Below are 13,312 nucleotides of genomic sequence, written 5' to 3' on the forward strand. Positions count from 1 at the left end.
GGAGGTGATTTCTCAGCATTGCAGTTGATACTCTGGTTTTGTTAAAACCCACTTTTACTAAGGGTGGGTGTAGACCTGCATGTATACAAGGCAATGGGTGAACAGTTTAATGCACAACAATCATGTTAATTTGATGAAATTCAATTTGTGAAGATGAAGATTTTGCAGTTCAAACCATTGCTGCCTATGTACATACTGACGTTTTAATCACTTGTAAAATTTGATTGAAAGTTCTGTTGACAAAAGGAAAACACATCAATGGTCAATTCCACAGATATAACTTTACAGTAGGATAGCAGGATAAGAAATTGCACGTTGACAATTAGCATTACATCATTATAGGATAAGATGTTGAACTTGAACCATGATAAATTATGTACATCACATTCCAATGTGCATGCCAAGCATGGCTGGAAGATTTTGTCCTCGGTAATACAAAACATAATGTAAAATGAAAGGTTCATTGATATGCCATCGTGCAAATATTTCAGATCTAACATTTTGATTAGGATTTCCCTCAAAGAGCTGTCTAGCCCCCTGAGATACTCTCAACACTACAAATACCACGCATTGTGATGTTAGTTTTTTTTACCTCCAGCATTGACTGGACAAAATCTACTGATAATGTTCCTAATGAAACTATGTTGATTTTTTTATTCCATGTGAATTGCATTGCAAGTAACATTATAAGTAAGAGCATTACACAGATATTGATGGAAAACTTGTAAAAACATAGCAAGACAAAGTCACACGTATATTGCATCTCCAGGAATCAGTATCTCCATAGTTATATTCTTTCCTTTTTTTCATAAAGTGTACGATATTTTAAGATACAATTTTCTTTAGATTATACATCTTTGCGTTTATTGATATGTATCTGCTTCTAATTATACAAAATATTTAAAAATTTCCACGTGAATTAGAAAATTTCTCAGGAAAAGGAAGATTTCAATCTCTGATTGAATTTATATCTATTTTTCTTTCTTTTCAAAGTTGTTATTGCTCTGAACCTCTATCGACATTAATATCTCTAGCTTCTATCAGGTGACAGCACAATTAAGGCCAGCATAAGTACAATGTAAATTCTTTGTTTTGCGTATGCATTTTTAGGTTTGCAGTTTTCAGAAAAAAAAACACGCTTGCATAATTTGCCATTGCTGGTGATGTTCTGTCACAAAATGAAGTCAGGGCTTTTAAAATTGTGACAAGATATTTTCTTACAGCAGTACATTTTAATCATTGATCCATGGGGTGACAAAACTGCCACACTTTTTATAATAGTTAGATTTAAAGGAAAGTACATCTTGTAAGAGAAAGTTGTCTGAAGTAAAAATTCATTTTGTGTCAAGATTTATGGGTGTTTTTAAGCTCACCTGCCTACCTTTTGGAATTTTGCATGGATGCCAAACAAAGATTGGCTCAACCTTTTTGGACAGAAATTAACTCAAGGACCAGCCTCAGAGTTGAATACGTCACATGAATATTGTACAATGGAGACACTAACACTCATCCACAAATATTAATTTGCTGATCAACCTGACGTCATTTACCAGAGACATTAATGTTATTCCTTCATCTTAATGTGACTTCTTCATAAAACTTAAACAGTTGAGGATATCTTCAACATGTTAATTGTACGATATTACTTGGTTAGCTGAGCATTAAAGATTTTTACTTTCTAATCTAAATTGTGTCTGATCAGTTTAACTTATTTGTACTCAGGAAAATCTGAGTGACTAGTGTACAGAACATGGCTAATATAGATCCCTCTGTCAGGAAAATCTGAGATTGGTCACCAAATAAATTTTACCAGGATTCTCTGCTCTTGTTTGTAGAGTTCTTTTTGGTAAAGTATATCAATGCAGTCCTACAAGAGGACAACAGAAATGTACGTTACAGGGATTTGCAAATCATTTACCTATATAGCCAAGCCCCAGCAAACACTGATCCAGTGATGATAATAATGGCATACATTTGTCTCCATGAAGGCTTGAGTCACTCAAAAAACTGTCTGTTTTACTCAGGCTGTATGTTGTAGGAAAGACTGTTTTGAGCTCAAGGGCAAAAAAACATATAAATCATGCGTCAACCAATTATGGTCCAAAAGTTACCTCAAAACAATCTGTATCCAGGCCTGTGTAGGCTGAGGGAAACAAACACATGCCATTTACCAAATATGGTCAAGTGTTTTGTAATACAGTCCTGCAATGTACATCAGAGGTCTATCAAGTAATGTTGTATGCAAATTCGTGGTGTTCATCAAGCATTGTGTACCGGTAAATAGATATTTGCATAAACATTTTCTTCTTGGCTTAACAAATCAAAGAGAGACAGACATGACAAATTTAGCTTTATCTCCCTCAATGACATATTTGAAGGACACTTAAAATGAACTCTGCACTGTGCAGGTAGTGTAAAGTGAACATTATTTCTTAAATGATGTGACGAGAAAATTAACTTGCCACAGTAAAATCACACAACCATTATTTTGATTTCTGATAAAGTATTTACAAACTCCTCCATTCAAAGTCACAGACAGTTCATTGTTATGAAGACAATCACTCAGTTTTTAGAGCAGCACCACGACCTCCAAAAATCTTTTCTGAATAAAATCTGTCCTTGCGTCTCAGTGTTCCATGGAGCCAATCAAACAGCAGTGTGTTGAATCCATAGTTACAGTGGAAATATCTGGAAAAGAATGGAAATGATAAAGAAGCTTCATAAACATTACCTGCAAATTATGATTTTAAGTCATAAAATGACTTTTTTTGAGGGGAGATGAGGGATGGGGGCGAAAGCAGTTCAATGCATAGATAAGAAAATGGGAGTCAAATTGTCACATTTCAGGGGTCACCACACTTTGTTTGATCTTTGACCTATGTGAAAATTAAAATAAACTGACTTGTGTACTCTGTTCTTTACATTTTTAAACTTGTATAAGGAATGGCAAATGCCATAAGACTGTGTTGCCTTAAAACTGTGTTGTTCAATTATTTTCATGGATAGAAATGGTGATTGTTGACATTCAAAATTACAGCCTATAAACAATTCTATCAAAGTTGGATAAAAGTGAAACAAGATCTTTGCTTTGCACAAAAAACCATGGCTAGCTGGAGGAACTACTATACCAAAGATTTGTTCACTGAAATAAAATAAAATATGAAAATCCATTTTGTTCATCAAAACCATGTTATTTACATTTTCTTAGCCAACTTGAATATTAATCTTACACCTTCGAAATTATGTACCTAGTATTTAAACTTGAAAGAACACAGTTTTTCCATAATGTCAAGACCAAGTTGCAATTTGAGTTGAGATTTGGATGATTGTTTTCATTGATTGTACTTATATGCAGGGTTTTCTCTTTACTGCGCAATTGCACAAATTACGCGTTTAAAATCGCACACAAAACACAGCAAGCAAATACACCCATATGATGGTGACCCAAGTGCGTATAGGGACTTGTGAATTTGCTGTTGCTTCTGCCCCCTAAAATGTCAAGTCAGCCCCTTAATTTTGATGAATGTTGCAGAAATTGCACTTTGGACATTGAATGATCTTTTACCAAGCACCCACTGACACAATTATTTCACCAAACTACTAAATTCCTCTGCCAAGTATATCTCTGGTTGTTTGTATTTGACTGGAAACATTTCAGTTTTATGATATTTGCAAAATTTTGGAATTGACTTGTTCAGTTGAAAAAAAACATATTTCCAACCAATGAAAAATCTTTCGAACCAAATAGTGAGGGAAGATATGAGGCCCGCACACATACATCAATCTGATGAAAATCAGAAAATCAGATGTAGTCATGGCAACATTTTCTTCGTTGTTTATTCATTGCTGTTCTCATTATCTATCAGTCACCTCTCTACATCTCTGTATCTCAGTGAGATTGATGGACACACAGACACAAATGTACACACAGCACAATTCCTTCAATTAATACCGATGTAATCTTATGTCACTTTTATGGTGGCTGGTCTCAGTAATACTAGTATCTTAGTAAAATAAACATTATCTGTAACATAACAGTTTCTAGGGATGTTTCAAAACACCACATTGTCTATAACAAAGAGTTTCTAGAGATGTTTAGTAAAACATCTGTAATAAAACACTTTCTAAGGATGTTTCGAAACATCATACTCACTGATGATGGTTGTCATGGAACATTGATGATGGTTGCCATGGCCACAGAGCCTCCATTTTGATTCCAGAGTGATCTATCATTCCATAGTAATATGTGTACATCAGTATTCCAATAAAAACACCTGGCAGGAAAATCAGTTTATTTTATCAGACAAATCCCAAGGACAAACACAAATTGAATATTCTGATAAACTATAAAGTCAGCATCCAGGGCTAATTTTCAACTTCACTCCATTCCCTGTGAGCTGGTCCACACTCAACATTTATAACAAATGGGTTTGGGCTGAGGGACCGTGGCCAAACAAAAGTGATGAAAGGGTTAAACAGTTATATCAAATTCAAAAACAATCTTGACAGTACTGCCATCTTTATTTTACAAAACAGCTTATAGACTACGATCACATAATGTGTTTCTAATTCAATGATGGGAGTTTTTGTTTTGTATGTTAATCACACAGTGTCTATACATGTAAAATGAATGCACTGTCATCGTTTACATTTGAATTGTACTCCGGACCAGAATTCACTTGTCAACAATAACAATACAGTCTACACATGTACAGGCTGAGTTGACAAGGTGATCACTGCATGTGTATCTCAAAATGCTTTGGGGAATAGGACAAGAAACAGCATGCAGTTGACATTGGAACAAAATTTGTGAATAAATAACAAAAGTTACAAATACTGGTTCTTTGTTAGTAATGAAAGCTGAATAAACAAGACACCATTAAATTTCTGATTTTTGTTAACATTCTCTAAGACTAAGGGTGATTACTTTCTGATATGCGAGGAAATTAAAAACTTTTTAAAACTTGAGGTAGACAGAAGTATGACCTATGAGTTATGTGAAAAATACTGATACGTACCAGGGTGAACAGGGACAGTAAACAGTGGTATGACTATTGCTGCTTGAAGAAGGAAAAATTCTATAGGATTCATTGCAGTGGCAGAAAATGCAGTTGGTTGTTTGTAGCGATGGTGAGTCTTATGAATTCTCTTGTACCAGATTGGATGGTGAAAACCCCTGCAGGAAATAAACATATAAACATTGTGAACATGAAAATTGATATAAACAGTTGAGTCAACTTAATGAAGTCTAGTGGATCATTTCCAATAACTTATTAAATTACTTAATTTCATGTCAGTTTAATTAATTCAAAATCTATCCCCACAGTTTGCATGCCTGAGGTCATGGCTAGGAACTTACAAACCAATTTGATGGCTATTGAACAAACAGTTTTGAGTAAAGATTTCTGAAGAAAATCCAGCTGAAAGAATTCTAAAAAAAAATTAAAAATTGTATGCTATACTTCACAACTTAATAAGAGCGTTTCATAGAAGCTATGAATTTCACAGGTGTAAGACCAGTAGTATCAGGCTTAAACAATGTGATCACAAAAGTTAAATATGCAACTTTCAACATCATTTGAATCAAGTCATAGACAATGACATAGTCCCCACTTGTAATAGGAGTATTAGTCTTGATGGGGCAGGGAAATGTGGTCATTAAGAAGTATCACTGGAGTGTATATGTTGAGATCTATGGGCACATAGGTCTATGTCGTTGTTCCCAATTTGAAACACATGAGGCATATCTAAGTTATGGTTCTAAATCGGGAAAAAAAATCAGACCTCTAGCTGTATTGGCCAGCCAAGAAATACATATGCGCATAATAAATGAGGTACAAGATGTGACATCTTAAGGTCTAATATCCTATCAAAATTGGAGGGTATAGAACTTGTGGTTACTGAGTTATGCATAAATATGTATAATCAAGGTCAAAGGTCATCAAAGTCACGTGACATTTTGAAAAAAAAAATTATATTGCTAATTAATCCCTAAATGCCCAAAATCAGACCTCTAGCTCTATTCGCTTGCCCAGAACAAGATATGTGCATAATTAATGAGGTAAAACGTGTGTTGTCATAAGGTCTCCCATCCTACTAAATATAAAGGACATAGCACTTGTGGTTACTTATTTATTGCCATAAACGTATATTTTAGGTAAAAGGTCATTAAAGTCACATGACGTTTTGTCAAAAAATTTCTATCCTATAGTTATACCAAAATATACCAAAAATCAGACATCCAGCTCTATTGGCTTGCTCAGAATTAGATATGTGCATAATTATGAGGTGTAGTATATATACCAAAAATCAGACTTCTAGCTCTATTGGCTTGCTCAAAATTAGATATGCACATAATTAATTAGGTACAATATGTGGCGTCATAAGGTGTCCCATCATACCATATGTGAAGGGTGTAGCACTTGTGGTTAGTGAGTTATGGACAAATATGTATATTTGAGGTCAAAGATCACCGAGGTCATGTGACATTTTGTCAAAAAAATTCTATTACTAAGTTATCCCTATATACCAAAAATCAGACTTCCAGCTCTATTGGCTGGATCAAAATTAGATATGTACATAATTAATGAGGGACAATATCTGGCGTCATAAGGTGTCCCATCATACCATATATGAAGGGTGTAGCCCTTGTGGTTACTGAGTTATGGACAAATATGTATATTTGAGGTCAAAGGTCACCAAGGTCACGTGACATTTTGTCAAAATATCTGAGATATCTGTGTTAACGGATGGCCTCATGGATGGACGAACGGACGGACATGACCCAATCTATAAGCCCCCTGGACTTCATCCGCGGGGACTAAAAACTGTGTCACTGCATCCTTTTTGCAACATGAATATGATGAGAAACTAAATTTTTATTTTTCCTGGCCTTATACATGGGAGTCTATGGAGAATTGACTTATACATGGGAGTCTATGGAGATGTAAACTAAAAAGTCCTCTAACAAGGCCAACATTTGATCGCATTGTGAAACAAATTGACATGCATCTGTATGGGGTAGGGTACTATCCTTGTGCAAAGTTTGAAAGAAATTGACTAGGGCATGTCTGAGATATCTGCGTGAACAGACGGACGGACGGACGCACAGACGCACACACACACGGACACACGCACGGACATGACCAAACCTATAAGCCTCCCTGGACGGTGTCCGTGGGGACTAAAAAGTTCATGGAGTCATCCAGTGTGTCCTGTAAATCAAATACTTTTGAACTGTGCATGGGTTTTAGAGAACAAGTGCAAAGTTCGCTGAGCATAGGTGACAAGAGACAGATATTGACAGATAATCAACCTCTGATATGCTCTGCATCTCTGACAGCAAAGTTAACAATGTCCTTTATACTTACATGTGGAAGTAGAAGGATACTGCATCAACAAACATGAAGACAGCAGGAATTGAGAAACAGAAATAAGCCAAGCCGTAGTCTGATACTTTGTAATACAGTGTTGTATAGCCACCATTCACTATGTAACAGGCTAGAATACCTGAAATAAAGGTACAATGTCCCGTAGAAAATAGAATTAGCTTTTTGAAACATAGCGTCAATAACACTTGGCTCACATTTGGTTCGATGTGGCAGGCAAGAGTGAGTATACTTAACTAAGTTTACCCCTGGGAACATACATATCAAGTTTCAAAGCAATCGGACTATTCAGAAATCGGTGATTTCAGAGAAAATGATTTTCTGACTAAAAATGGGAAAAATTGCCCAAAAATACAAATATGAAAATTTCACCACAATTTGAAGACACTCAACTAAGGTTGACTCTGGGTACATGCATACCACATTTCAAGGTTATCAGAATTCTGAGAAAATGATTTTTTGACCAAAAACGCAAAAAATTGCCCAAAATATGTAAATTTCTTCACAATTTGAACAAATCTTACTAAAGTTATCTAAGGAACCTGTACTGGTATACCAAGTTTCAACCAAATCTTGCTTGTGATTAAGGAACTCTAGTAATTTGCAGGAGTTTGCTTTCTTTTTACCCCATTTGCATATTTTTTACACTAACATATTCATTTGAACAAATTCACATCTCCACCCCTGGGTGCACCTGGAAACCGATATGTGTAGTTTTTGATGTGGATGGACATACATACATTCCTGGTCCATACATACAAACATACAGATGCCACAAACTTACAATATAAGCTCTCTTTGGTATACCATGATACATATACAAAATGTGAGCAAACACACCCTAACGTTTCTTTAAAGCAGTTTGAATAAATTTAAGCCACTGTCTCCACATTATTTTAGATAGATACTGACCAGATATGTTTTCAATTTGTACAGAATAAACATATTCTAAATAGTATAATACTTTGGTAATTTTCTATTATCAAATCATTACAAAGCATTTTTTTATTTAAAAATATTTTGAAAAATATTTTCAAATTGCGTTATTTCAAGAGAACAGACATTGTAACTCATTATTGCACCAACAGGCATATTGGTTTAAATATTTGGTTTTGTTGAGAGAAATTTTTGAAACATTGAAATTAAAATGAAAGAATAAGTTGTAAGTAATTACCAGATACAGTTGCTCCAAAAGCCATGTTAATGCTTCCAAGCAATATTTCATGTCGTTCATTTTCTTTGGTGAGAAATTTTCCAGGCTGGCATTTCCATTCATGTGATCTGTCTCTTCTTGCTATGTAGTAATAATACTGCAGACCCCAGGCCATGCCATAGTATGTCAAGAAAGATATAACTAGAGATATGCCAACATAAAAATATACACCTTCCATGAGTTGTGGTTCTTCATGAATTGGTTCCAATTTTACTGTGTCATTTTCCTGGATATCATCTAATTCCGGAATGTGGCTGGAATTCCATGCTTTAAATGCAAGAATTAAAACCAAAACCCAATCACCTGCAAAATATACAAGCAAGAGAGGCAGGATAAAACATTAAGAGTCACTTATCAACACAGTACATATATGGTATAAAAATTACTACACGGTAAGTACAGAAATACTCTCTTCTCTCTCTTTACATAACAATAAAAATATTTTATTTGGTAATATAGGCCACTGGCCTTTTTTACAATACAGGAAAATTCTGAAAAGTTAGTTTGTTGTTCTACCCAAGTGAAGATTAGCCTCCTTCCAATCATTTAGTTCTTATCTTTATTGCTGTCACCTTTGGTCTATTTTTATAAAAAGCTCATTTGAAAAAGTCATTGTGGTATAACAATTGTTTTGGAAAACTTTTCAATTTGTTTTGACATTGTAGTGCAAGTACTATGTTTGCTTTGTTCTCTGTATTAACTTTTGGTGAGCTAATGCATAAATGTGCTTTAAATTTTATCTATAGAACTTGAGATTTGAACATTTTCACACTAAGATGATATACACTGACTCTTTCCAGTGCTGGCATTGAAGAAACATTTTATACTAAGGCCAAAAAAAATAATAGGTTTGTTTCTGGTCATTGACATGTGGCAAAAATGATGCCGTGATGCGATTTTTTTTTCAATTTTTTTTATATTATGTCTGGAATTTGATACATTTTCCCCTTTTTTCCATAGGGGTAAATGAAAAACAGGAAAAAAAAGAGTTGACGCGCACACTTTGAAGTGATGCGCGCGCTGACCAGAAACAAATCAATTTTTTTTTGGGCCTAACATGAGTTTTACTCTTTTTCGTGGCTGACCATTTGCTTTGTGTATTTTTATAAGGTATTGATGTTTTTATGTATTTTTCAAACATAAAAGCATAAAATGAGCATCCACAGGGTTAGCTTCTGTTATCAAAGTTGTAATCAGCTGGTTTGCCTGTCATTTTCATGAACATCAAACCTATTTTTATATAATTTCTTTGTTTATCATCATTATTAATACGCAAATGAAAACAATGTCAAAGTCTACAACTGAATACATGTATTTGTTGTAGATAATTCCTGTTGGTGTGTGTGTGTGTCACTGTTATTGATATCTTCAACAGTTTTCATCTATAATAATAATAATAGTAATATTTATTTCTTTAAAGCGCACTACACATACGTCTCAGTGCGCTTTACACATTTAAAATTGATAAAACACCAGCAAAGCATGACAAACTAAAATGTTAAAACAATCAAAATAGGCTAAAAACATAAATGGTTAAAAATGATGAAAATTTCTGCAGAGTAAAAACAGTCAAAATACAAAAAACATTATTAAAATTATACAGAGTAAGTAGCAGAAAACGTAAAATAAATCAAGCATCAGCGGTTCCGGTAAAATGGTGACTTTCCAAAACATTAGTAATAGTGCTTTGCAAAAAGGTGAGTCTTTAAAACGCGCTTAAAACAGTCAACGGAGCTGGCATTACGAATATCAGGAGGCAATGAGTTCCATAGAGAAGGTGCGCAGACAGAGAAAGCTCTCTGCCCATATGCCTTGTTGAACATTCCACGCGGTGGCACTAAGCGTAACGAATTACTCGATCTGAGATCTCTGGTGTAGGGGTGTATATCTCGATCAGATCCATGAGATAAAGTGGAGCAGCACGATGAACTATTTTAAAGGTCGTCAACAAGATTTTGAATTTAATTCTAGCTTCTACTGGCTAGCCGGTCCTGTATAATGCTCGATCATGCATGCAGGTTGTATCAGTCTACATATTGTTGTCGCCTAGAACCAGTCTGTAGTATCTGCACAGCCACAGGTGCCTGGAGTTGCCAGTGTACTATATACATAGCTTCTCTCCATGTATGTACTACACTGGGCACTCCAGGCACCTGTGGTTTCGGTACCTCAAAACTCTCTGAACCTTCCTACGGACAAACTCTGGGCTGATGATGTTGAGTCATTTCGCCTCTTTTACGGTAATACTGTATGCACGCAAGCAAGAGTGCTAACGTTTAGATTCAGGATATCATTTGTTTGTAATATTGGAAGTTCAAAATACTGAGTGTAGCTGCATGGGCAAATGCGGGATTTCCTGCGTGAAGATTGAAATAAATGTACAACGTTTTTTATTTGCTTGTTCATAGACCTGGAGTTTCATGCTCGTTTCATTGGCAATTTTCGTTGATAGGCTGTAAATACCCGTAGTGGGACTGACGGTTAACGAACTTTCCCAGCGTAAACGAACTTTGCGATATATCCATCAATATAATAATTAATCCAATGTCTAAATTATGCGAATATTCGAAACCTTAGAAATTTCAATGAGTTGTCTTTTGGGCACCTCTTGTGCAAAAAATACCTGAACTGAAGGCTTGTAATTTAACCTGGGTTTTATGGCACGTACCCTAGTTTAGGCGACCTCTCGTCGGTTTACACCAAAACCAACAGAGGAGAGGTCTTCAACCCGACCAAGAAAAGTGCTGAAAATCCAGGATTTTTCAGCTGTGTTTTGTCATTCCCGTCAAGCATCGAGTTCGAAGGAGACTGCGACAAAAGACGTTCCCTTTGTGGAGGGAGGGATCGACAACAGAATCGAACGGGCCAGCGCTAGCGCTGTGTGTATAGCGGGCCGGGGTCATCCAACTTTCCTCGTTTTGTCTTACAAAGGTGAACGAACTTGCGAGAGACACAATGATTTCTTCCGAACGAGCGGAATCTCACTAAAGGTTCTGATTGAAAAGGAGGCACATTCGCTTGTATGTAAAAGCTTCCGAGCATCAACCGCCGACATACGCACGATCCCTGTCAGAGTAAGCAGCAAATGTTTTAGATTTGGTCTGCTTTCACGGAAGCCGTAGAAGCTAGAACGTCACAAGAATCATAAGCCTTCAAGTTTAATACAAAAAATAAAAAAAGGTATGAAAAAGGTTTCGGGCTCCATCCAGATCGTTCGTGCATGTAGCCAAACGTACGTCGCTCGGACAAGTACGTAACATCCACATACATGCAACAATGAGATTTAGCTTTGTGAATTAAAGATTAGAATAAAACAAACGTTGCTTTGGGGAATTTGTTTTAACAAAATGGCTGTCACCAGTTCACCGACAAATCGAAATCATGATTCGTACATCAGACATCAAGCACTACTGCTACGGCTTGATGGTGAGGGCACATTTTCGGGTATTAAAACACTCCGACCACCTGAGGAATGACGTCAAAACAAGAAATTGTACCTATTAATAAAATAAATTTAATTAAATTATACAATGCACATTACCTCTCATCGCGGTGCCCAAAATGAAGAGAGTTGCTGTAGCCAGAATCACTCCCATAATATGTGCTGGTTTTCCTCTCGATTCCCATTTTACCATTCTCTGTAAAAAACTGCGGAGGAAAATTCCACTGCCTCCCTCATCATCATCACTTTCCTGCATTCCTTTGTCACGGCAGGAGATGGAGTCTGCCGATTTATTACGGATCATCTCTTCTCTGACTTACTCGGCAATCCTGCGCCGCGATGCGATGGGTGATATACTGTTGATAGTTTGTTGACCTCTGCCGCTGCGAGATGTCTAAAATTAGGGACACTAAAAACAAACAATCATTTCTGAAGGGCGATGAAGCGCCGCGTTGATTGGTTTACACAGTCCGGACAGTGGTTTACGCAATTGAGAACTAGCGGGCCATAAGCTTATTGGCATTTTAAGTTGTGACCCGTATTTCTGGTGAAATTATGAAAGGTTTCAAACTTGTTAGGCCTAACATCTTTTGATATCATACGATAAAGTTATTACTTTGACAATTCATTATAAAGTAAAGTAAAGTAAGCCTTTATTGAAATCGTAGCCCAGTTGGGATCTTGATCATAAAGTACAATAAAGATTTTGCAAAAAACAACAATGAAAGAGTGTATATATATATATATATATATATATATATATATATATATATATATATATATATATATATATATATAAATGAGGTCAACATATTACAGGTTCATAAATAGTTTTTTCATTTTGTCTTGTCTGAGTTTAAAACATTTATGTATGTATTTTCCCAATTCACATAGTGATGCTTTATCTGTCCTTGAAAAGATGCTTTAAGGTCTTGTGTGCCTCTGAATGCGTTTTTACAAATGTTTAGTTTACTGAAAAAATCATGTCTAATGTCTGTGTAGCCTTTGCAATGAAAAAGAAAATATATCTCATCTTCTATTTGTTTGTTTTGGGAATTGGGCATGCTCTGTCTATGACATCGAGGTTTCTATATCCACCTGTTTCTATGTGTAGTATGTGTGCACTAATGCGTAACTTGCACAGGGCTGATCTGTGATCTGGGTTTTTTATAACATGAAGGTAGCTTTCGAGAGAGAAATCTTTATATAAGTGGAAATAGACATAAGCTCAGTTTAAGAATAACACAATTTGTTACTTACTAATACTAA

At 35.6% G+C, this 13,312-nt stretch overlaps 1 protein-coding gene across 1 annotated transcript; it reads right to left on the reverse strand.

Moving 5' to 3' along the window:
• Positions 1-627: 627 nt before the first annotated feature.
• LOC139123143 (uncharacterized) lies at positions 628-12,422 on the reverse strand. Its single transcript, XM_070689170.1, has 6 exons — positions 12,143-12,422; positions 8,563-8,904; positions 7,371-7,509; positions 5,019-5,176; positions 4,154-4,274; positions 628-2,688 (listed from the first exon to the last, which is right to left on the reverse strand). The coding sequence occupies exons 1-6, from the start codon at positions 12,345-12,347 to the stop codon at positions 2,559-2,561; spliced, it is 1,095 nt and encodes a 364-aa protein (XP_070545271.1). The 5' UTR covers positions 12,348-12,422; the 3' UTR covers positions 628-2,558.
• Between the last annotated feature and the right edge of the window lie 890 nt (positions 12,423-13,312).

This window comes from Ptychodera flava, chromosome 22 (genome assembly GCF_041260155.1).
Source record: "Ptychodera flava strain L36383 chromosome 22, AS_Pfla_20210202, whole genome shotgun sequence".
Classification (NCBI taxonomy): Eukaryota; Metazoa; Hemichordata; class Enteropneusta; family Ptychoderidae; genus Ptychodera; species Ptychodera flava.